At 41.9% G+C, this 26207-nt stretch overlaps 1 protein-coding gene across 8 annotated transcripts in view; it reads right to left on the bottom strand.

Annotated features, from left to right (window-relative positions):
- Positions 1-1386: 1386 nt before the first annotated feature.
- The window catches only part of ENTPD5 (ectonucleoside triphosphate diphosphohydrolase 5), a 35132-nt gene continuing 10311 nt past the window's right edge, over positions 1387-26207 (bottom strand). For 6 of the 8 annotated variants that reach the window (XM_090271143.1, XM_090271137.1, XM_090271141.1 and 3 more), the window contains 14 exons: positions 23285-23357; positions 15831-16120; positions 15099-15178; positions 13556-13699; positions 11008-11083; positions 10698-10733; positions 10293-10381; positions 9921-10000; positions 9044-9105; positions 7923-8024; positions 7057-7197; positions 5912-5968; positions 5102-5217; positions 1387-1832 (listed from right to left, as the gene is read on the bottom strand). In XM_090271143.1, coding sequence (XP_090127269.1) covers positions 1746-1832; positions 5102-5217; positions 5912-5968; positions 7057-7197; positions 7923-8024; positions 9044-9105; positions 9921-10000; positions 10293-10381; positions 10698-10733; positions 11008-11083; positions 13556-13699; positions 15099-15178; positions 15831-16047 — 1287 coding nt within the window. In that variant the 5' untranslated portion in view covers positions 16048-16120; positions 23285-23357 and the 3' untranslated portion in view covers positions 1387-1745. Of the gene's footprint in view, positions 1833-5101; positions 5218-5911; positions 5969-7056; positions 7198-7922; positions 8025-9043; positions 9106-9920; positions 10001-10292; positions 10382-10697; positions 10734-11007; positions 11084-13555; positions 13700-15098; positions 15179-15830; positions 16121-23284; positions 23358-24783; positions 24868-26207 lie in introns of those variants that run through there. The other 2 variants (XM_090271145.1, XM_090271138.1) reach the window with 2 other exon arrangements.

Raw genomic sequence — 26207 nt, forward strand, 5'->3', positions numbered from 1 at the left:
AGTCCCAAATGGAATGAGCTGTCTGAAAACATGCCTAACCTGAAGGTGAACAATAACCAGTTAGAAATGTTAAGGGAATTCTGCAATAGTCAGAAGATTGGATTCTATCTTTGGGCTGTTTCCAACTCTAAAAATTCTATTTCATTATGTATTAGCACTTTTTGAGGAAGACGATAGGTATAAAGGTGACCTTGGTATAATGAAATTTAGAGTGAAGGTTGAAGCAATTCCACATTGAGTTTTTTAAAAAACAACTAAAATTTGGGGGAAGAGGATACAGAAATCTTCCTAGTTACTTGCATATCAGATGTTAAATATTGACTCAGTGGAAAACCTTAAAAAAATAAGGTTCCCCAGGAACTAAGTGTGAGGGCCAGGTATTTAGCTTCTCCTGTGAGAGAGTGGAAAGAAAGTGTACTGTGAAAGCTACGAGTTTGGGAGATACAATCTCTCTTGGAAAGTAGCTGGAGGTAAAGAGCCAAGACAAATGAGCCAGTTGACAGGAAGATCTTAAAGCCCAAGAGCACTTGAGTGGGTAGGACAGTACAAGATAATGAATTTTAGGGAAAATAATTCACAAAATGAAGAGCTCAGAGCATTCAAACTCAAATGGCCAAAATGGCCAACCAAATCAAATCTAACAAGGTTATCATTGAGAAAGGGTATCAGAAATCCTGGAGCGAGACAAGTAATTTAGATGTTAGCTAAAATGATCTGGGGCCAAGAAGGAAGAGATACTGCTATAAACAGAAACAAAGGGCAAACTGAAAGGAGCTGTGACCAAAATATAGGTCCTTGAATAGTACAGCCAGAGGCCTCTGACCACAGACCAGAAGCTAGGGTATAGATGTATTTCTTGGAAATACAAAGAAAATAAGTTTAGGATGACAAATTACTATAAACACAGCCTGGAAGAAGGTACTGGCACTGAATAAACATATTCCTATAAAGTTGAACATGTTCATTAATCCCATGGTTAACTTATAAAAAGTTGATTAAAAGAAGGTGGCCTATACAAGGCAGCCACACCCTCCAAAAACATGTCCTTAGAAATTGGATGGCCTCCTTTCTTAAGGCTGGATCCTGTGCAGGGAGGAGTTGCTTTCCATCCTGCTAAGAGTTGACTGCTGTCAGCTGGCTGATTGGAGCTAGCCCAAAGCAGGACCACACAGCTTCAGAGGTGGTACCTTTCTCCTTGAATTAACATGAAAAGCAAAACCATATTTTTTTCCTCTTTTGTAGGAAGGGGGTGTGATAAGGGTGGGAAAAGACAATGTGCAGGAAGGAAAAAAAATACTGGTGTTGATAGGCCAAAGGACTGCAATCAGTCAGCTGAGTTTAGTGTGTAAGAAGAAAATTAAAATGCTCAAAGAAATGAGGCACTCGAAGGGTTGAAATGAGATTTTTCTTTGGTTCCCAGGGACTTGTCCCTGGATTCTCCAAGGTTAAGTTCCAAAGCTACTCGTTTTTGGCTCTCTACAACACAAGCATGCTCAAAGATTTAGACTCTGGTACCAGCTGTGCAAGCAGAATGGTTAAATAACAGTTCATATGAGATGTGTAAAATCCAAATCTAGATTTAAGGGCAAGACCTGTCTACAAAAGCCCCTTCTTCCCGATGAAGCCGGCTGCTGGCTTTCAAGCCAGGTGGTTTCCAGACTACCTCAGAACACAACGGAGTCTTCTCTCCTTCTCCCTTTACAAAGATGGTTGGCAAATGCAGGCCTCAGAGGAAGGGCTTGGCCTCAGTGGGAAATACCCAGAGACTGTAGCAAGTGAAAGGTGGCCCCCAAGGCCCAGCCTGTCTCTATGTTGTTCACTTTCTTTGTGAGCTGTTAGGAAGAGAAAAAAAAACAAGTCTTCACATTTTCATTCAATTTCAACGCTAGCAAGCACAACACAGGCAGAGAATACCCGCAAAGATCATCCACGTGGCCAAACCAAGGCAGGGCTGGGAGTAGCCAGTCTTTGGAGGCTTCCCCACTACCCATCTCTTAAGTTTCCCTCCTGCCACGGCCTGTTGCCCTACACCTGCCGGCTGATCCCTGAATCTTCTGGCCCAGGAAAGTGGTCTCACCCAGGACTTCCAGGCAGGACCTTCTGAACTCTCCCTAATCCTGAAACTAAATATAACAGTAGTTGGGAATAGATTTAGGGGTAGGAAAGAACACACTAAGCTTCTCAATTCATATTTTGTACGTAACTGCATCTTCTTAAGCACTAATCATTAATCAACCCATGTACTTACGGCATTCTAGGCCAGGTTGAGTCTCAATTAGTTCAGTGACCCCATTTTAGACCCCATTTCCTCAACTACATAAGAAGGGGATTCCATTAGTGTTTATCAAATTGTTTTATTCAGAATCCTGGGGGTTCCTTGGGAGTGCTTCAAAGAGAAGGCGCAAATGGTGAAGGAATTCCAGGCCCCCTACCTCTGCTTCAACCAGATGCCTCCACCTGTCAGTTTTACCGGCATTCTGCACAAGCTTTTGTAGACTAAGGATGTCGCCGCCGCCACCACACACGCACAGAAGGCTGGGAACCGATGGACTGGTTTAGTCTGTCTTTCTAGTACTACGTTTTTATAACGGTACTTTGTGGACCTGAGGAAACCCAGTCTAGTCACTATGCCAAAACCTGGGGAGAATAGCATCCTGAGGTTTTGTCTGAGACACCAACTCAAACTAGGAGTGTTCCCCATCAAACGCTCCCCTAGGCTGGGCTGACAGTCTAGGGCTATAGATGCAAAGTGAAGCTGTCTCTGAGACAGGGGAGTGTCCACCCTGGACGTAAATTTTGCTGCCACTGAAATCATAAAGAGCAAAAGGATGCCAGCACTGGAAACGACAGAAACTTGTCCTTAAATGACTCGGTTACAGTTGATGGTTAAGTAGAGAATGTTGTTAACAGTACCATGTATTGAAGGCTTAGCATAACCTCTCTAATCCACAAATCTATACCCAACTCATGTGAAATGCCTACACTACTAACAATGCCAATATTAATAACTTATACCATTGCCAGGTATTGTGATTTATAGGCATTATATCAATTTTCATAACAACCCTATAAAATAGATACCCTAAGGATACCTGTATTTTGGATGAGGAACCTAAAAGTTAGCGAGGGGAAGTAAACCATCTAAGGTCACAGAGTCAGTGAGCTTGCAAAATCAGAACTTGAATCCAGATCTGCTGGACAACAAAGCTCATGCTTTAAATATTACTGTACTAATGTACTGGCGAGTAACTCCTCTAAGCACCTTAAATGCTGATGTTCTTGGCAGGTAAAACACATTAGGTCCAAGTACAAATGAGTTTATGAAATCTGTTATGACACAAGAAACTGGGTGGTATAAGCTTACCTGGAACTGAGGAAACAGGAAGGGGAAGTGGCACAAAGGAAGGGGAAGGGAGGAGGCTCAAAAACAGTACAGTCTACTTACTTGAACCCAAAGTTCAACACTGCCTTGTGCCATCTCCTCTAATAAACTACATGATATCTGAGGACAGATATTACATCTTACTCATCTTTGTAACTGTGGAGGAAGAAGGGTCCCATACTGAAACCTGACAAGCTCAGGGGAGGCCCACATGGTGGGCCTTACAAAGCCAGAGACTGAAAGTAACTGTGGAGGGAGGGAAGTCTGAACATAAAAATTCCTAACTCTACGTGGGTCATGCTGGGTAGTCATGTCCTAGGCCAGTAGTTTCCTTAACAAAGTCAATCTTTTGAGATTGCTGTTGTCTTTGTACATCTAAGATAACGTATCTTTGAAGTGTCAGGGTAATTTTCTTTTCCAGACCCACCCAAGGCACAACCACCGGCACCTGAGCACAGACCACACCGTTGTCTTGTTGCCCGCATGCCATCCTGCTGCACCTTAAATGCTCTCTGTCCTGTACCCACTGCTGTGAAAGAGGGGTCTCTCTTTTACTCTTACCCAGTCTCAGAGATTTCCCCACTTCGCTTTCTCCCGCCTTCCTAATCCACCACCGGTGGGTTTCGTGTAGCTCTCATGTCTCCTTTGATTCTAATGTATAAAATAAGCCGCAAACTGTCATTCTCCAGAGCATTTTCTCAATCTGTTGAGATTTTGCTTCCTGGCAATTGTCACTTTGGCTCAAGTAAACTCTTACAAGATTTTTTTCTAATGTTAGACGTTCTTTCATTGACATAACCATAATTACGATTATTCAATTATGGCACTGATGACTAGAAGATAAGTGGGATGGATGAGATATATAAAATGTGTTTAGAATCAATAAAAAAGTGACTACAGACAAAATTGAGCCTGCATGTTCTAGAACAGATGGACAGAGAAAGACAAAGAGGGACCCAAGATTCAAGAGGCACTAAATATATGAGGCACATAAAAAAAAAAAAAAAAAAAATATATATATATATATATATATATATATATATATATATATATATATATGACATTCTGCATATGCAAAAGGCATTCAACATTCATGAGGTCTTAAATAAGCACTCATTGGTGACACCCATCTGGTCCCTCATGCCCTCTGCCAAGTAAAACTGTCTAACCGGCTGAGTGAGCGAATACTACCAGACAATGTACCTGCCCCTGTGCCTCTCCAAATAGAGGAAATTCGTGTGATGGCCCCAGGCACCTTCTGCCCTTGTGCCCCTTGATTGAACTCCACTCTAGTACCTGTAGCCACACTGTCAGCAGCAGCAGAGGGAGGCAGGACATATAGGCCCAGGACCGAGGAGGTGTGGCACTCCCAACACGCTTGCACCCTATCCTGCATGTTCACCTATCCCATTTATTTTCTGTTGCTTCTTGTCCTGAGTTTCGAAATTGATTTAATAATCCACGGGACCTGGGCATCTTAATTTGGGCTGCAAACCTTCTGTCCTATGACCTCTAGGACAGCTTGCCTGGTAATATAGTTAGAAGCTGCCAATGTATCAAGGGAATTCCCCACATTCATAGTGCCTTGCACAGTGCTTGTCCGTAGCCCGAATAAAAATACTCGTCATTCCACCAAAGCCACTCTGATTACCAAACAAGTTCTTAACTCTTTCTTCCCAAACAAGAAGTCTGTTATGAGACTCCTCTGCTCTCTCTTGCCTGTAATACGGTGCTGTCTGCAAAGCCAAAGCCATCCTTCAACAAGGCTGTGATGTAACTGAGATCCATGCACAGGAAAGGACTGCCTGAGGTGAAGTTTTCCAAGTTGTCACACACTGAAGGGGAGAAAGAGTGAAGAGTGAATTCAAGTTTGCAGATAATTGAGAGGTGTATACTTTTCTCTATATGGAGACTTAGAATAAGCAAAGGAGAATTCTCCACTTGGTTCATGCCTGGGAGTCTTGGGAGGCTAGAACTGTGCACTAATAGCCTCTACAAGATCACAGCTTCTTAAGACCTTGCACATTTCTGATGTTAGATCTTATTCACTCAAATTTACATAGGCCCTAGTTTATGTGCTAAATTTCTGTAACCTATTGTTCAGGTTCAATTCAACCACGTCCCTTATATACTATTAATGCTGAGGCCCAGGAGACAGAGAAATACCAGTTAGCATTACTCTGGAGCTGCTGGATAAGATCATTTATTTGTATCTTTAATGGACTCTCTCCAGGAAGCCTCTGTGGCCATTTCCTATATATTGTGGTGCTTGGTATTTCATTAACATTGATAACACTATTTCAATTTTTTTTTTAATGTAGAAAAAATAGGTTTTTACCATCTTCCTAAAGCCTCTTCTCATATTTTTCTATGCCACTTAATGCTTTTAGCTCCTGGCAAAGACAGGAAACCAGCCTTCTGAAAGGCTTTCAACTGACTGTGGCACTTTAGGTCACATTAAGGTCACTCACTGTACTTGGCAGGCACAGCCCCATAGACTCGCCTTCAAAGGTTACCATTGACATTTACCTTCCTTTGCTTTTCTTTCAAAATCTTCAACTTTTAAAATACCCCCCTTTTCATAATCTGCAATGAAACAGAAGAGTAGCTGATGTCAAAAAGTGTCAAGGAAACATAAGAAAATTAATGCTAGTGATATTTGTAATAAAGAAAAACAGGAAATAAGTTTCCAACATTAGAGAATGGGATAAATAAATATAATATTCCTACAATATAATCTATGCCGTCTATTTATTTACACTCTATTTTGTTATATATATTTAACCACAATAAAAAATTTGACCCATTTAAAAAAAAACCACATTAGAAAATAGAAAATTAATTCATATCTCAGGCCATGACAGATCACAAGCATGTATTTTCACAGCTCAACAGAAGCATTACTATTGCAAAAAAAAAAAAGTTATAAAGGAGGAGGAGGAAACTTTGGGGTGATATATATGGTTTTAAATATTGAATTTGGTAATGGTTCCATGGGTGTATACATATGTCAAAACTTAGCAAACTGTACACTTTAAGTATGTCCATTTTTATGCTAAATGAAGTAAGTCAGAGAAGGACAAATACTGTATGATTTCACTTATATGTGGAATCTAAAAAACAAAACAAAATAGAAACAGACTCACAGATATAAGAAATAAACTGATGGTTGCCAGAGGAAGGGTATGGAAGGATGGCCAAAAAAGGTAAAGAGAATAGAGGCACAAACTTCCAGTTATAAAATAAATAGGTCTAGGGATGTTATGTACAACACAGGGAATATCATCAACAATATGGTTCAGAACTTTGTACAGAGACAGATGGTTACTAGACTCATTTTGGAGATCGCTTTGTAAGGTATATAAATATTGAATTATTTTGTACATGTGAAACTAATATTGCATGTCAACTATACATTAATATAAAGTATGTGCATTTTATCTCATGTCAATTATACCCCCCCCAAATTTTTTTAATGTAAATTTTTAAGGCCATTTTCTAGCTCCAAAAGATTTCCAGTCATATGCACCGTTCCATTTGAGTAACTAGTGTCACTCAACACCCAGCACTGAATGATGATCACCTCCGATGACACATTTCAGACACTCCCTCTCCCTTTCCCAACAGAACCTTGCCCAGTGTCCTCCCTGAACTGACACCTGGGATGAACTTACCAATCATGTGTGTGTCAACAGCTCGATCATAATAGTAAGAGAAAGCGTAGAAGGAGCTTCTCTGGATCTCATCTGGCTGGTGAAGTTTTCCTTGGACCACCCTCAGCACTTCAGAGTAGCAGGGCTCAAAGCCCACCTCCCCTGCCAGGGCAAAGGTGCAGAGGGACACAGTGAGAAAAATGACAGGAGAAGAGACTGCTCTCTGAGGCAAGCTACTGGAGCCAAGGGGGAAACAGCAGAAGGGTGAAGGAAAGCTGAGGCTAAGACTCCGAACAAAGGGCTTACAAACAAAGACGAGCAAACTTGCTACCTGGAGGAAAGGGACCTGCTTCTCTACAGCGGCTCCCCTCCCTAATCTGTGTTCATCCAAAACGGCTCCGGTCCGCCTCACGCTGCTGGCTCACATTATGTTTCATGGTACTTATTGGAAGGAACTAGAAGGCTGGCCTGCTTCCTTTACTGGAGAAATCAAGTTTCTTCCCTTGATTTTAAGGTCTGTGCCATTTATAGTACTTGTGAATTATTCTTCCTATCATCTCAATTTTAAGTTCTACTATAATTTAAATAGCTAAACATTTAACTGAACCTGGAAGTTGTACTCTGCTGAGGGTGCGGGGTCTAATGCGTCAGACCCAGGGCAAGCAAGAGTCTGCAACACCTGGCCGGGGAAAGAGCAGGGTACAGAATGACGGCTGTCTTGTTCACTTGTCACTTCATCTTACTTCTTGGAGGCACACCAAGATCTATTTGTAACGAGTCCCTGTAATATGACAAGTTTCTCTTGAGCACTGGAACAAGTTTCCCATGAACTTTTCCAGACATCAACTGTAAAAATAATCTCAACCAGTGAAAAAAACATCACTTGCCTTCTTGGTTGCCACCATACTGGTATTTCACACCCCCAAAAACCCAGTCTGCTTCTAACCATCTTGGTAGACAGGCACTTCGAAAAGTGTGGCCCTCAGTCCCTGAAAAACAAACAAACAAACAAAAAAAAAGACCACAAAGTAAGAAGCAAAGATATGAGAGAGGGAGGCCAGCAAGAAGCCAGTAAGATTGAAAAGAATCACCAAGGTGGCTGGGCCTTAAAATCATGTGAAATTAATTCCATGACTACATTCTAGGACAAGAATTCTTAACAGGGTTCGCAGATGGGCTCTGTGAGGCTGGTGAAGCCCTGAAACTATGAGCAAAGTTTTGTGCATTATGTGCACTTCGTGGAGGGGTCCATGGCCTTCATCACATCCCAAAGAGATCCCAAACCTACAATGGAATAAGTTCCCTCCTTTCTAAAAAAAAAAAAAAAAGAAAACGGGGGTGGGGGGGGGTGGGGGTGGGCCGGACTACTGTTCTACTTTTCTCATGGTGGTTGTGGGGCTTAAATGAAACATATTTGAAGATGTTTTGTTAACTCTGAAATGCTATACAATCATCACCACAAAAACAGTTTACTGTGAGCCCAGCACCATACAAAGTGCATTAAACGCAAAACCTTATTTAAGGTGAGGAAAGGGGCACAGAAGGATTAGCTAACTTGCCCCAAACCACAAAACTGAAACTGAACCCAGTTCTGCCTGACCTCAGAAGCTGAGCTCTTCTTAACCCTCCTACCACCTGTGAAGAGCAGAATGGAGTTGCTCAGCTATTCCACTCACAAGTGGACTTTGCTGCATCTTGCCAAGGGCTTGAGCAAGCTCCTGCCAAATTCACTCTTTGAGTCTTGAATTTCTGCAGGTTCTTCAACCTCCAGGTCATAGGCTGTTCCCCCATACAAATAAACCTCATTCTAGAAATGGCTAATAATGTATACCAAAACATCTGAACTCATAAAGAAGAAGAGGAATTTGCTATTATTATGCCCATTGTCCAACACATGCTTCCGAATTTGCCATAACCCTTTCCGAATCACTGCCAAGGAAAGAAAAGGCAAGCTGAGTACTGGGTTCACTCTCACCATACCCCAACCAGCACAGGTACCCAGACGAACCTTCCGTTTCCAGGGCTCCCAGAGTTGCTAGTCTTGCAGCTTTCAATCCAAATCCCAAGTAACTGTAAAATACAAAATTGACGAATTTCATGCTGGTCCTGAAGTCTCCAGCCTGTAGAAACATGGTTTCTCTGTCTCCCTCTAGAGGGAGGAAAAGCTTGTTCTTGATGACCTATTCATCTAGTGTGGACAATACATGGTAATTTCTGCAGTTTAGATCAAGGCCACATAGTAAGAACTTTTCACATCTATGATGTAAAGGCCAGAGATAGCCCTGGTTGGTGTGGCTCAGTGACTTGGGCATTGTTACCACAGACCAAAAGGTCATGGGTTAGATTCCCAGTCAGTGCACATGTCTGGGTTGTGGGTCAGATCCTCCAGCTAGGGGCGTGCAAGAGGCAACCGATGGATGTTCCTCTCACACATCAATGTTTCTCTCCCTCTCTTTCTCCCTCCCTTCCCCTCTAAAAATAAATAAATATAATCTTTAAAACCCAGAGATAGTGAATGGTCCCAAGAGAAAAGCTCTCATTATCTTACTTCCCAGCCTCACTGTGATCAAATTCTAGGCTGGATTTTGAACATCTGAAGACAAGCTCAATGGAGTTGGCACAGAGTTTTAGCTGAACTTTTTCTGATTGTCCTCTTTATAGAGAAAAATTTTGACTCTTTAAATCATATATTTGGAGGCCATGAATGGAGAAATCCTTGGGTCCCTTGGCATTTGTAAGTGGTTTGGGTTTTAAGTAATAGGCTTTCAGGGATTGGCAAAGACTATGTAAGGCTTGTCAGGTACAATAATAGACGTGAAAATGCTTTAAAAAGTTAGGAGACTCATACTACATGAAATATTAATCCTCCCTGTTCCCCTCCTCACCTATGTGTATAGAGCTCGTAAGTTCTGTTAAACATCTCAAAGGAAGCGAGGTAGCCCGTTGGGGTTTGTTCCAGGGTTTGCTGCAAATCAGAAAAGGCAAAAAGACTATTTAGGATCTGTGACTATCTAAGGATGTTATCACCACCATCCCTGTCCCTCCCCCAAAAAACCAGAGATGAAGGAGACAGATTAAACTGCTAATCTCATATGGCTTGAGGAATCAAAGGGACTCTGAATAGTGGCAAAGAAAAGTTCACTCAGTTTTTAACTGACTCTACTCAGCCTATTTGTGGTGTAGCTCTTGTTTAAAAATAGCACCATGATATGCCTACCAAGTGGGTTGCTAACAAAACCTTCATGATAACAACTCACCTGAAACTGGGGTAGGAACGTGATTTGGGTGGAGGCCCCCCCCAGGTCCAGGGTCCCTACAGTCTCCTGGCTGTGACCATGCAGCTGACCTGTGAATGAGAGCCAGTTTGAACATCTGCTGCTTCCTGGATACTCCTCTGGCTGCAATTTCTCTCCTGCTCTGGAGGAATTCCAAGAACACTCCACTGCTCTCTGCCCCCAGCTACTGCAGATGAATGTTAACTTAAAAGAGCACTTGCTGCAGCCGAGGCCTTGAAGGCAGGTTATAACACTAATTTCCTGTCTTTCCTTTCCTCTTTTTTACAAAAGAGAAGAACAATACAGGAAAAAAAGAAAGGTGATTTTGCTCTCTGACCATGTGCAAAACCTAGTCAAGACCTTAAGATAAACTTAAGAATGTATTACCTGTCAGAAAATTCACAGTAATCCAAGCTAAGATGCCTAAAAAAGAGAGAGACAAGGGTTACATCCCAGAGCATTTCCCTGCTCTTCCCTGGCCCCATCTTTGTTCTTTTTCTCTCTAAATTTCATGTCTAAAGCCCACACTTGCCTTCTCCCCATTCTTCCATTTCCTGCTATTCCATTCCTCTGTGCTTATTTCTTTCTCCTTAGTCCCTTTTTCTTCAGCACCCCATCCCTGTTCCCAGTTCCTTTAATCAGATCTTTTATTAACCCTGGCCCTCTTCCCCTAGAACATATATCAACGCCTCTCCACCTTCATAGGATCCGTCCATGATGCTAACACTGTCATTTGGTACCAGGAAAGGTGACTTCTTGAAGATCTCTTTTACCTAGAGAAAAAGGGGGAAAAATCTGAATTCCCTAAGGCAATAAAACAGGATTTCCCTATTTTAGCTGTATCCTAAAAGGCCTAGAAAACTACTCTCTTCATTTTTCCTAAATAAAATCTTAGCATAATGCATTCCTTTTCCCTAAAGAAACCAGAGAAAGAACTATGCAAGCTATTATCAGTTTCTTATAAAAACAAAATACAGGGATTCCCTTAACTTTAAAATAAACCACAATCAAACCATCTACAATTATAGGTGAACTGGACCTAGGAAAGGGCATACACTTGACCCTGCCAGCTCAAATCAGGATCCTGCAATTTTTAAAAAACACCTGATGAATCCTGCCTGGATAATTCTAGGAGGACCCCTTGCCACTCCATTTCTTAGATGAGCAGATAAACTCGGAGAGTAGAGAAGAGCTGGGCCTGGGTGGCTCCTGAAGCTACAGGAAAGTTTCTGCTGTTCTCCTGTCAAATTCTACAGTCTTTGTCCTTCCTGGTAAAGAGCTCATGTCTCCAGGCTGAGGGACTCTGCTGTCAGCCCCTGTTGAACCCTGGCACATGGCTGGGGCCTCACGAGTCTAGACAGATCCCAGATCTAGATTTATTTATCCAATTTTAGAACATGAAAATGAAGAGCTTGCACAAACACTCTTGACTCTCCATACATACAGGTCAATAATATGGGTGTTATGTCATATTGGGTGGGGGGGCAATTTCCAAATAGGAATAGGAAAAATTCTAGTTTGTTGGCTGTTTTCATTTCTGACAGAACGAAGCAGTTCATGCAGTAACCTCTGGACCCTGTTTCAACCAGGAAAAGCCAGTTAAGTGATCCATAAACAAGTATTTAAGACGATAGGGTAGATAAGCAAACAGGAATAAAGTTTCTGCTCTTGCCCTCTCCACTCCATGCCTTTGCCCATAGTTTATTTTCAACATAGCAGCCAGAGTGATGATTTAAAAAGACATCAGATCATGTCTCTCCTTAGCTCAAAACCACCCAGTGGCTTCTTAGGACAAAAATGCCACAGCTCTTACACTGGCCTTTGATGTCCTACATGATAAACTCCTACCACCCCTCCTCCTTCCCTTCTGTCACTCACTCTCCTCCAGCCAAGGGCAACCTGGATGCTGTTCCTTTAACATACCAGGAACAGTCCTGCTTTAGGCCTTTGTGCCTGTTTCTTTAGCCTTGAATATTCCACCCACAAATGTTTTGCATAGCTTGTTTCTTCATTCCCTTCCGATCTCTGATCAAAAGTATCTTATCAATGAGGTCTTCCCTGATCACTCTATTTAAAATAGCATCTCCCCCACACTACGACCAGCATTCCTTATCTGCCTTACCCTGCTTTTATTTTTCTCCATAGCTTCTAAAGGACCTGACGTACTTTGTATTGACTTGTTTAGTTCTTTTGTCTTGGCAACTAGAATGTTAGTTCCATGAGGACAAGGGCAGTGTCAGTTTTGTTCCTGCTTTCTGTCCTCAGCAACTTCACCAGTGCCCAGTACATAGTGAAGCACCCATATGATGAATAAACAAGTGGATAAATGAATGAAGAGGAACTGAGATTCAGATTATTATGGAGACATTCCAGGTACTTTGTCCTTGGACACGGGACTTAGCCCTCTGTGCTGACAGTCAAAGGAGAATGGATAGTTGAGACTGAATTAACAAACCTATAATAGAGAATCCTTTTTTCCTCTGATTTTTTGTTATAATGGGATTCTGCATATATTCTTCACAATGATAAATCTTATTAATTTTATTAATTTACATGTTTTTGCATAATAAAATGTACAATGTTAAAATATTGAGTTTCTTAAAGCTCTCTGTAGTTTTTTGTACTTAGTTTTTACCTGAATGAGAGATAAAATAGATAATCTTTAAAAATCTTTTATATGTTACAATTCCATAATTCTTCTCAATCCTTTATACTGAAAGGAAAAAAGTTAGACACACAAAAAAGAGAATATAAACTGTATTATTCCATTTACATGAAATGTAAGAATAAGCAAAACTAATCTCTAATGACACAAAGCAGATCAGTGGTTTCCTGGTTTTATGGGAGAGACAAACTGACTACAAAGGGGCACAAGCAAACGTCTGTATTTGTCAGCACTCACTTAACTGTACACTTAAAATGGATACATTTAATTATATGTAAGATACTCCTCATTAAAGTTGATTAAAAACAATTTCTATGATTCTACTATAACAAATTAGGAGAATTAAGAATATCATGGGCAGGAAGTGCTTTAAGCTTTATAGGAAAAGCTCTATAAATTCGAGAGTAATATTTAAAAACGTAAATAACTGGCTACAGAAGAGCACAAGGTCACCACAATGCTTTAGCAACGGTGGGATACTAGTGGTAACAGTAACACACCAGAGGGCTTTAAACCCGTAAGGAAAGTATTTACATAGGGGAAAAGAATTTTCCAAGATGCAGAAGATTTCAAAAAATACCTCAAAGAGCAGAGCCTGGGCTTTCTGTTCTGGCAGCAAGCGCAGTCCCGCTGTTGCCTTCAAGACTACTGGGGTCCTTTTCCAGTGACTTCGGGGGACTGAGTCTTTGGCCACCTCTAGGAGTCCTTGAACTGTCTCAGCACCCTTCAAAGAGAGATGAGCCACTCATCCAGTAACCAGTCTACAGAGCGGCACTGTGAATTCCGCAGTCCTGCTCTGGGGGAGTAACAGGAGTGAGGCAGCAGAGGAGTGGGCTTCCTTGAAGGAGAATCCATTTCATTTTGGTTAAGTAATACAAATAATGATTTTTTTTTAAATTGTTTTTTTGTGTCTCATATAAATTAGCTTCTGCCAGAAAGTTGAGTTCAGTGAAGGAAAGGCAGGGTTAGGGGTTAGAAGACTTGCTTGCCGACTCCGTGGCCTGGCATAGGGCCCTCGTGAGGCCTGGCTTCCTCAGCTGTGAGATGGGAGATACGCCTCGCACCACCACAGCCGCTGCGTACAGTAGATGAGGCAGACCGCGTGCAGGTTCCACACAGATGCTAGCCGTAGCTGCTATTATGCCACACTTTTTATGACTTCCATAAGGACAGATTATATCAGGTTCAGTTTTGCATCACCAGCACCCACAGGCACGGTACACAGTAAAGCTCAATTTATGATTAGTTTTCAAAACTATTATTTTAAATCCACTGTTTTCCTGAGTAAACACCTATCCTGACAACATGCTACCTCTTAATCATTATAATTAATAATAGCAACCATAACACAATCTTCTTCTCTAAATGTCAAATCAGTTTCTGTTAATGCAGTTGCTCTCAAGAGCTCCTAGTTTTCTAGCACATTTGCCATTTCAAAACAGTGAGCTGAGAAAATAAACATCCTCTCAGTTCTTCAAGCCATTGTTAACATCAGGTTTTCCTTTGGTTAATGATTATGCTTGAGACACTGAACAATACCTTATATCTGCTTCCAAAGTTCAACATTCTGCCTTATTCTGTTTTAATGTGGCCTCTGACAAATGAGCTGTTGCGTATTGTGGGTGCTCCAATGTGAAACACAGTCACAAAACTCTCCATTCATCCTCTACAACCAAAGATTTTTCCGTCATTTGTTCTTGCCTAACTTCTAGAGTATAGGAATGGTTCTGTCCTATATCAGGGCACCCTGATATGGAGTTCACTGGGTCTACATTCCCTTGATTGTCATGTTTATACCTCATAGCTTGCATCTACATTAAGCAATGCAGCTGATGGCTTCAACTCAAAGTCTTAGACAGTAAATGCAGAGGGAGCAACCTCTTAGAAGATGTTGTCATCTCTGCATGGCCATGCTCTATTCTAGCTTCCTTCTACCAAGGCCTAGTGAGAATAGGGTATTAATTACAGTTATCCAGGATATTAGCAGAGGACAGAAAACTGATCTCACACATAATCTCAGTATCAGTGGTGAACAGCATGAGATATTTAACAATGGTGCTGTGGTGAAATTATCAAGGCACTGAGAATCCAACCATCTAATTGTAATTGGGAAAAAAACTTACCTGCTTAGGTTGATCTACAAAAGCAGAAAGTCCTGGCTTCACAGAATCAAAAATTTCCCCTTCCAGAACCGGAAGCTGTCCTATTTTGTCCACAGATTAAAACAGAAGAGAGATGGCTGATTACCGAAAGTTAGGCTACTTCTGATACTGGGCTCTGTGTCATATGACATACTAGGATTAACCTGCTATTCTCCAAGCTATTCCAGGTAATCCCACCTGTGAGGAATGACTTGCAGGAGTACTGAGTAGGACAGAAGATGACAGACAATCTAGGAGACTCCCCCTGTCATTTCTCTGGTGGACATCTAGTTTCTACTCATTTCCCTAGGCTCGATATATAACCTGAAGATAGAATACTGGAAATTCAGAAAAAAATTAATTTTCAGGGTCCCTTCCTCCTTTTCTCCAAGGATGGTAGTGATCCTTCTCTCAAGACTATTCCCAATATTTTCAATACTCTGCACTCTGGAGTACCAACCACCTTTAGAGAAAAGGAAAGACAAATTACAGCTATACTTCTTGGACACATGGGTTTCAAACTACAGGCAGCCCAGCTCTCTCTTAATTTTAAACTGAATTAAACTATATGCACCCAATTATAGTCCAAAATGTCCTCTGAAGAAAGACATTCGGTATTGTCATTCACATCACACACCCTCTGCATATCTGTTCCTGGGAGGAGATGCTAAGTATAGACTTACTGACTCTGGAGAGGGTATCAACTGCACTTACCTGGGATTTTCTGCACAAAGGTGTAAACATGAATTCGTGTTCCAGTGCTCCCTGCATCAAACATAATTCCATACAAGGTGCTGGCACTGACATTGATGGGGCACATGGAAGACAGGAAGACACCCTCAAACCAAGTCTGCTGGTCTCTGTGGAAGACAGTGCTGCAAACACAGGATGCCACCAACATGAAAAAGGCTGCTCCCCAGGAAGTGGCCATTCTCTTCCCAAGATGTGGTGAGTCTAGGCTTTCGTTGCAGAAGCAGTGCTGCTCAAACACCTCCCTCCAGTAGCTTATAGGACAAAGACACACAAGGTTAGATCAACTTGCCTTTTGGTTTACACCTGTAAAAGAAGAAACACCCATCACAGAAATCCCACCCCTTTCTCCATGGTGCTCCTTCTCTATTTCTAATAACCAGTACAACAAGCTAGACCAGGGTGATACAGGCTCTTGGCACCTTTTCTGAGTGCTATCTGGTTGCAAAAGGAAATTGGGATTTAAAATATATTTTCCCATGCTCTGCCTTTTTTTCCTTTAAGAGTTAATTTACTTATTTTTAGAGAGGGGGGGAGGAAGGGAGAAAGAGAGGAGAGAAACATCGATGTGAGAGAGAAACACTGATAGGTTGCCCCTCGCTCACCTCCAACTGGGGAGCCTGGCCTGCAACGCAGGCATGTACCCTAACCAGGAATCAAACTGGCAACTTTTCAGTTTGTGGGATGATGCTCAACCCACTGAGCCACACCAGTCAGGGTCCATGCTCTGCTTTAATTGCAGGGTGGATCTCACATACCCAAAGACTCTCTTTACCACACTGCTCCTATTATTGAGTCCAATTTTCTTCTTTCCATTTTGACATTTTGTCTTTAGATCATATACTAAAACTCTCTCCCCATTTCCCTTTCTTTTTGATACAATAAGAAGCTTCAATTTTGGAATTAAAGTAATAAATTTCAAAAAAGTTATAACATCCCAGTACTGAGGTGTTTGCAGCCTTCAAAAATCAGGTTACTGTACTACCACCTGTGACCAACAATATTGCCAATGGCTTGCACATGCCACATTTTAAGGAAATACTCAATTATAAACCTTTATGTAGACCATTATGGTTTTTAAACATCCTTCACAGGTTTCAGGCCATGTTATCTCCATAAGAACTTAAGGCAGATGGGCCAATTAAGACCGAGAGGTTCGATGACTTGCTCCAAGTCAAAAAGCAGGTCAGTGGTGAGATGTTTATCAGAAAATAGCCTTCACTTTTGCCAACCTTGCTTTTTTCCTGATTCGAAAATGCCTCCCCTGAGCAAGTTACTGCCTGTATTGCCTCTTTTTTTTTTAAGTCAACATCCAATCTTTATTTTATTTATCTATTTATTTAATCCACATCCAAAGACATGATTAGAAAGGGGAAGGGAGGGAAAAAGAGAGGGAAAGAGACATTGATATGAGAGAGAAACATCAATTGGCTACCTCACTGTCTCTCGTATGCACCCTGCCCAGGAATCGAACCTGCGACCTAGATATGTGCCCTAACTGGGAATTGAACCTGTGACCTTTCAGTTTACAGGATGAGACTCCAACCAACTGAGCCACGCCAGCCAGGGCTAGCTACTGCTACATTTCTTTATGTGGCCTTAGCAAAGGCATAAAACTTAGTGCTAGTGTTCAGCATTACTTGTTTTGAATCTGTGTATTATTGGAGGTTAGATACAAATGGTGATGAAAACCTAGAATAAGGTGACATGGAAAAATGTCTCCTAGATAGGCTGTATTTTCTCCTGCTATTAATGAAGAATGCTGTATCTATCCTCTAATATTTAAGGCTTCTTTTATTGCCCCTTATGTACTTTGCTCAAAACAGTTTTTTAAATCATTTTTAATTTTTCAGTTACAGTTGTCCCAGTGGCTGCTTATAATATACTCATGTTTTTTAAAATTCTTTTTTGTTTTTCTTTTTCTGATTGCTGGTTTTTTGCTTTTTATGTTCCAATTAATTGGTTCTTGGCTTCATCCACTCTACTGTTGTTTCCCTGTAAATTTTTATTTCAGTTAGTGTATCCTTCATTTCTTTTTTTAAAGTATATTTTATTATGCTCTTACAGTTGTCCCAATTTCTTTTCCCTTTGCTCCCCTCCACCCAGTACCCACCTTCCCTCCAGCAATTCCAGCTCCCTTAGCTCACGTCCATGGGTCGTGCGTATAAGTTCTTCGACTTCACCCTTTCCTATACTATTCTTAACATCCCCGTCTATTTTGTACCTACCAATTATGCTTCCTAATCCCTGCACCATTTCCCCCATTCTCCCCCTTCTTTCTCCCAGCTGATAACCCTTCAAATGATCCCCATATCTATGATTCTATTCCTATTCCAGTTGTTTGCTTAGCTTGTTTTTGTTTTCATTTTTAGGTCCTGTTACTGATAGTTGTGAGTTTGTTGTCATTTTAATGTTCATAGTTTTGCTCCTCTTTTTCTTAAATAAGTCCATTTAATATTTCATATAATAATGGCTTGGTGATGATAAACTCCTTTAGCTTTACCTTGTCTGGGAAGCACTTTTACCTGCCCTTCCATTCTAAATGATAGCTTTGCTGGATAGAGTAATCTTGGTTGCAGGTCCTTGCTTTTCATCACTTTGAATACTTTTTGCCAGTCCCTTCTTGCCTGCAAAGTTTCTTTTGAGAAACAGCTGATAGACTATAGGAACCCCTTTGTAGGTAACTCTGCTTTTCTCTTGCTGCTTTTAAGATTCTCTATCTTGAACCTTTGGCATTTTAATTATGATGTGTCTTGGTGTGGTCCTCTTTGGGTCTAGCTTGTTTGGGACTCTCTGTGCTTCCTGGGCTTATTTATGTTTATTTCCTTTGCCAAATTTGGGAGGTTTTCCTTCATTATTTTTTCAAATAAGTTTTCAATTTCTTGTGCTTCCTCTTCTTCCAGCACCCCTGATTCGGATGGTGGTACATTTAAAGTTGTCCCAGAGGTTCCTAAGCCTCTCCTGATTTTTTTCAATTCTTGTTTCTTCATTCTGTCCTGGTTGACTGTTTATTTCTTCCTTATATTCCAAATCATTGATTTGAACCCCAGTTTCCTTCCCTTCACCATTGGTTTTGTGTGGATTTTCCCTTGTTTCACTTAGCATAGCCTTCACTTCTTCCCTTATTCGTTTGCCATACTCAAGCATTTCTGTCAAGTCTGTGAGCATCTTTTTCACCAGTGTTTTGAATCCTGCATCTGTTAGGTTGGCTATCTCCTAGTCTGTTAGGTTGGCTATGTCCTTGTTGCTTAGTTCTCCCACTGGAACTTTCATCTGCTCCCTCTTTTGGGCCATACTTCTCTGTCTCCTCACCTTGACAGGTTCCTGTGTTTGCCTCTGTGTCTTTGGTAGAGCTGTTACATTATAAGGGGCGGAGCCTTAGGTATTCATCAGTGCAGGGCAACCTATTTCACCACATTGTAGCACTATATGTGGGGGAGGGGTCTGAGAGGGAACAATGCCACTTGCTCAGCACTCACCCCCTTTCCAGGCACTTCTCCCGCTTCCTGTATGGGACTGGCACCCCTCTAGCTGTTGCCCTGCTTGTGGTTCCTAGAGCGGGTGGGTTTGTGGCTGTTCTCATACCGTGGAGCCCTCTAAACAAACAGACTCTGCTGAGAGACCAGCAGTTTCTTCCTCTGCCACAACCTCCACTGGTTTTCACAGTCAGAAGCAATGAGGCTTTATTTTCCCTGGCGCTGGAACCGTAAGCTGTACACTCTGGTGGGGCTGGGATCACTCCCCAGGTGTCCCTCCCTACTTTTATAATGTGTGACTGTGCTTTCCACCACCACCACACCACGTCCTCTCCGCTCTGGCTCTGCCCCTCCTATCTGTCTGGATGAATATTTCTTCTGTATATCTTTGTTGGACTTCATGCAGCTTGATTTTCTGGAACTTCTGGTTGTCTCCAGTTTTAAGGTAGTGGTATTCCCTCTTAGTTGTGGAGGGACATGCGACGTGTCTACCTATGCTTCCATCTTGGCCGGAAGTCTATCCTTTATTTCTGACTGGATCTTTTTGATGGTGTTGCTGTTCTCATTAAATTCCTTAAGCACTCTTATAACCAGTGTTAAGCATCTGTTAGATTGCTTAACTCCCTTTTGTTTAGTTCTTTTTCTGGAGTTTTGAACTGTTCTTTTACTTAGGACATGTTTCTTTGTATCCTCATTTGGTAGCCTCCTGGTATTTGTTTCTATGTATTAGGTAGAGCTGTTATGACTCCCTGTCTTGGTAGCATGGCCTAACATACTAGGCATCCTGTAGGGTCCAGTGGCATAGCTTCCCCTACCACCCAAGATGGGTACTTGAAGTGCACCCTTCATGTGAGCTGAGTATACCCTCGTCTTGCGGTTGAGCCTTGATTGCTGTTCGCAGGTCAATGGCAGGGAGTTACCCAGGCCAGTCAGCTGCAAGGATTGGCTGTAACCCCTGACCACCAACCTCCACCCTCTGTGGAGGGTCAGCTGTGCAGGAGGATCACCTGTGCAGTGTGGTGCTCCAATGTGGTCTGTACCTGTCCACTGGGTGCACAAGCTCTGGGTTTTTCAGATGGTGCAGGCAAGGTCAGCCCTCACCTGTGTTCTGCCATGGCCACACTGCCTGAGCTATAAAGCAATCTGAGATGGCTGCTACTTGTGCTGGGCTTGGAGATTCCCAGGCAAAGGCAAGCTGTGAATCTAGGCTGGCTGCTGCTAATCCCAGGCCTGGGACCACCAGGCAAGAGGTATGGAGGCTGGGAGCTCACTGAGGTTGGCAATTGCTTGTTTGAGAGGATTTAGGAAGTTGTGAAGCTTGAGCCAAGACCAGCTATTCATATGGAAAATCCATGGTTAACAGTTTGGGTGGGCCCATAAATTGGGTGGGACAGAATCTCAGAGGATCTCCACAGTGGGGCAAACACTGTTAGCCAGGTTGATGGAGTCTGAGATATGGTACCCACCCGTTGGCTCTGTGGCTCTGGGAGGGGGGCGGCTGACTCAAAAAAGGGACAATGCCCTCTGCCCACCTTTCTGTCTGGAATAAACCTATCCCCCAGCTCCCACCTTGATGCCAGACACTTCAGTTCCTCCCTGTATGCCACTGGTGCCTTTCAAGCTGCTACTCCAGTGCTGGAGCTCAGAGGGAGTGAGTCTGAGTAAGTCCATGTGTAGGCTCTTTACAGGGAACTGCTTGTGACTCCAGAAGTTTCTTCCACTAACTCAATCCTCTGCTTGTTTCTGCATCTAGAAGTTATGGGGACTTATCTTCCTGGCACTGGAACCCTGGGCTAGGTGGTCTGGTATGGGACTTCTTGCTCCCAAGATATCCCTCTCGAGTTTTTATCCACCACACATGGATGTCAAACCAGCCTATTCCATATCTCCGCTCTACCTACCAGTCTAGATGGATGTGGGTTCTTTAATTCCATAGTTGTCAGACTTTCCATTCAACCTGATTTCTAATGGTTCTGAGTGATGGTTAGTGTATATTTTAGTTGTATTTGATGTGGTTGTGCGAGGAGGTAAGCTGTGTTTACCTATGCCACCATCTTGACCAGAAGTTGAGATTAGTTCTTTTCTTTCCTTTGGGACACATTTCTTAACCTCCTTGTTTTGGCTGCCTCCCTGTGTTTGTTTCTATGTATTATGAAGAGCTGCTACATCTCCCAGGCTTATTAGAGTATCTTTATGTAGTAGGTATTCTGTAAGGTCTAATGGCACAGCCTTCCCATTCACCACGTGTAGACTGTGTACACCTTCCTATTATAGTTGAGCCTGGATTGCTCTTGGCACATCAATGGGAGGGATTTATCCCCCAGGCTTATTGGCTACAAGGACTGGCTGCAAACACCAACCACCGTGGAGGATCAGCTGTTCAGGGTCCCACCCCAAAGAGCAAGTTTACTTTAGCACGGCTCTGGTGCTCACTGAGTCCACCTCTAGAGTGTGTCACTTGTGGAGGTAGTTCTGTGGTGCTTCAATGTGGTCTTAAGCTGTCCATTGGGTGTGCCGGCCCAGGAGGTGCAGGCCAAGGTCAGCATCTCCTGTGTTTGACCAGGACCACCCAGCATGAGCTACAAGGCAATGTGCAGATGGCTGCTCCTTGTGCTGGGCTTGGAGATGCCCCTTGAGCAAACCAAGGCTAGCTGCTGTTAGTGCCAGGCCTGGGGCCACTTAACGAGAGGTACAGGACACACTGAGGCAAGATGCTGCTGGTTTGAGAGATTTTAGGAAAATACAAACCATGAGCCAAGACAGGCCATTTGCATGGGAACAGCTTGGGTGTGCCCACAAGCTGGGCGGGGTGCAGTCTCCTAGAATCACCAGGGAGGGGCAAACTGTGTGAGCCAGGCTGATGGAGTCAGCTATGGTGTCCGGCTGCCGGCAATTTTGGGGCTGGGGAGTCTCAGAAGAGGAATAATGGCCTCTGCCAGCACTTTTGTCTGGCAAAAGCTGCCCTTCCAGTTCTTGTCCTGATGCTAGACAATTCAGTCCATCCCTGTAGAGCTCTGGTTCCTTTCAAGGTGCTGCCCCAGTGCTGGAGCTCAGAGCGTGTGAGTCCATGTAAGTCCAAGTACGGACCCTTTAAGAGGAACTGCCAGGGATTCCGGAAGTCCTCCATCTCACTCAGACACAATCCCCGCTGGGTTTTACAGCCAGAAGTTATGGGGCCTTCTTTTCCCAGCACTGGAACCCTGGCTGGAGGCCTTGGTGTAGGGCTGGGACCCCTCACTCCTCAGGGGGTCCTCTGCAGCCAAGATATCCCTATTTTTATCCACCACACAGGGTGTGAGACCAGCCCAGACTACATGTCGGCCCTCCTACGAGTTTCAATGTGGTTTCTTCTTTAAATCCCTAGTTGTAATACTTACATTCAGTTAGATTTCAGATGGCTCTAAATGATGGTTGTTCTGTAGTTTAGTTGTAATTTTGATGTGCCAAAACAGTTTTTGGGGGGTCTTTTGATCCAGCTTTTATCTCTGGATTTCACCTTGTGTAAGCCATAGTTACTGGTTAAACAAGGTCTAATTCCAAAGTCCCCATTTCCCAGTCTCCTTATCTCTAACAGAATATTCAGTGTATCTGGAGTACTGATTGAGGATTTTCAATAATTCTTAACTTTTTTGACCACCTAGGGTTTCTTTTAATCAAAATGCATCACTCCCCACAGGTGACATGTTACATAAAATAAAAGCAAATTACAATGAATGCATTTGGAGTTTAAAACTATTTAAAATAGAGTTGTTCTGAGGTACTACAAAGGCAGAGTTAGAATTATCAATTTGAACACTATTCAAGGCTGGACTTCTGTTTTAAAGTTAAGAATGAGAGCTACTGGTTAGGAAAGGAACATTTTTAGAATTTTACAAAGGAAACTTCATCCCAGGAAATCAACCACTGAAACCAGGGCAGCTGCCTGGCCAGATTCATACTCACATCTCAAATTACTCCCTTTGGCTGATTCTTCTTCTACAACAAATAGGCTGGTCAGGTAGATCAATCTAAATAACTGAAAACAAAAACCACCTTTAAGATTCTCTGAGAATTAACACATAACTTGCTACTGTATTTATGCTAATGCTTGTCTCATAATGGGTAAGATCCTTGCTTTCTCCAGAGCTCAAACCACATTCAACGCTTGGTCCCTTTTCTCCATCAAGAAGTGTACTCTACTACAATCATCAGTCTGCCTGCATCGCTGTGACTGATGCCACAGCAGCTTCTTTAGGGCTCATTCATATTTTGTCTATTATTGTGGTTTCTGAAAAAAACCTCTCCAGCTTCTATTTCCATTAAGCAAACATTTTTTTTTCTTCCAAAAAGATTTCAAAGGGAAAAAATGTGTACCAGGTGTCCATTTTCATGGAGTAAAAACTGCAGAGTCATTCCAGGTGTTCAGTGTAAAACTAAACAGATTTTAAAGAAAGCATAGGATGACCACATAAAATGCTTCTTTTACTCTCAACCCCCGACTTCTAACACCACTTCAAATCTCATTTTTCTTTAACATTAGCTACTTGAAGAATGGTATTAGGCTTATAATTTTGAGTACATAGAATGGCATTCTGTTCACAGGACACCAGCCTGTACAGCTTGCTCATTCACTTTGTTAGTCTTTGCTCAAATGTCACTTGATTCTCACTCAGACTTTCCTTATTCACTCTATTTAAAATTGCAACCCACCTAGTCACATACATACCTTTACCTTCCTTCCCTGTTACATTTCTCTATAGCACTTCTCACCTTCTAATGCACTGTATGATTTACTACTTTTTTTCCCATACGCTCTGCTCTCCCACCCCCACCCCCTTCCCAACGGGCAGTAATTTTTGTCTGTTTTGTTCACTGATGTGCTCCTGGTGCTGGAACAGAGCCAGCACATAGTAGGTGCTGAATAAATACTCTGAAGGAATGAACAGGGATCCAATAGCTCAGGTACTGAATCTCACCAATTTAACAAGAATAGTTGACTTCTTTCCAAAAGGAGATTACCTACCCATTGGAAGATCAATATTCTAAAACTTTCAAGGAAAGATTGTTTCTCCAAATATGTCAATTATATAAAAAATTTTATGTGCTACTCAAAATAATGTACAGTCAGATTTACTTTGTATAAACTGGAAAGTATACATCAATATATTTAAATCCATTACTTTCTGAATTGATCTTCTATATTTTGCTCTCTATCTCCTATTCACCCCCAACAAAGCCCTATCTTCAATTCTTTTCATTGAGACTTTGGTGCCAGCCAGTGTTTGTCACTATGCCCATCTCCTTCGAAGGTCTTTTTCAGTATATCTTTGTTTTTATAGTAAACACTATTCCTCTCTACTCAGCCTCCCCAGAGCTTCACATTCTAGATCCCCACCTTCCTTGTCACCCAGGGCCCGAGAGACCACAATGCCATAGGACTTTTGTTCCATTGAGGTGCTCACCTGCTCGAGCCTGCCTGTTCCCTGTGAATCCTTGCTTTCACTGTTGGTTGCCTTTTGCTCTTTGCTCCTCTTTCAGCCCTCTGAGTCAAGCTCATGAACATTCACCTTTGTGCTAGTTTGCAACTAACTGTTTGGCATTTTGCTAACTCACTCCCTTCTTTATCCTTCACTCCTCCCTTATACAGCCTTTTTCATGGGTACACAATAGTCTCTTTCATCTATTTTTATGGTAGTTAAGTGTTAACCAGTAGATTATTGCTTATAGGGCAGAAGTTGCTCAGAAACTACTAACTAATGTTTTTTACAATATTATTTAATAATGTTATGTTTAGAATTACAAATATTTAACTATGTAATAATGTTATTAATTCCCTACTAATTCATGTTTCCATATTATCCCAATGGTAAGGAAGTTAATAGTACTCCTTGAGAGCTTCCATCTTGAAATGAGTTTAGAAAACTGAACATTGAATTAGTAAGCATTTACTGAGTGTTTAATATATAACAGACACTGTGCTAACTTCTAGATACAAAAGAAGAATCAGCTATAGGCCCATTTATTGGGGAGACTTCAGCTTACTAGAAGAAACAGACAAGTAAACTAACAGCTATTCCACAGTCTACATATAATCATTGGCTCAACTTTTTTTATCATATGTCATCTAAACCAACTAACATTCCACTTCACATCTAACCACCACTTTGGGTTTGAGGCCATAGCCTGATATTGACATTTTGTGGATGTCATCTAACTCTCTCTATACATATCAATCTATTGATGAGGCTCCTATTCTTTTAGTATTAACCAGTACAATTGACTTCCAATCAACTAGTGATAAGTATTGTGATAAGTTCTCTGACAGAAATAGTCACAGGGTGTGACAGAAATGGATATAAGGGGCAAGTAACTCATCATAGGAGAAGGATGGAGGTGGGAAGGGAGTGGTTTCTTAAGGGATGAGAGGTCTAAACTGAGTCCTGAAGCAGAGGCAGAAATTAACCTGGTGAAGTGCCACAAAAAGAATTCTGAGAACTTCAAGTATTAAAAGAGTACAGTATGGCTGGAATATAAATGTGTACCAGGATAAAGAGGGAAGGTTGAGAAAGGGTGGTTCTTGAGGCATTGAAACAGATTTCAAAATGAGTGGACTTGGTTTTCTTATATTTACAATTCCATGGTGACATCTGTTATTTATGTCTATTTCCTCCCTAAGCAATATCAATATTGATTGACTTAAATAAAGTGGTACAGTATTTCCTAACAGTGGAAAATAATGAAATGGGAAAGGTGACTAGAAAGGTCTACCCAAAAGTCTGAAAACAGTGAAACGTGAAAGTACCCACTGCCAATTCTTCTAAGCTCCACAGCAAAGTTGGCTTTAACAAAGTTAAAAATGAAACACAAAGCAAGTTTAAAATGTAAC

Source organism: Furipterus horrens, unplaced genomic scaffold (assembly GCF_987537825.1).
Source record: "Furipterus horrens unplaced genomic scaffold, mFurHor1.1.pri manual_scaffold_3, whole genome shotgun sequence".
In the NCBI taxonomy this organism is placed as follows: Eukaryota; Metazoa; Chordata; class Mammalia; order Chiroptera; family Furipteridae; genus Furipterus; species Furipterus horrens.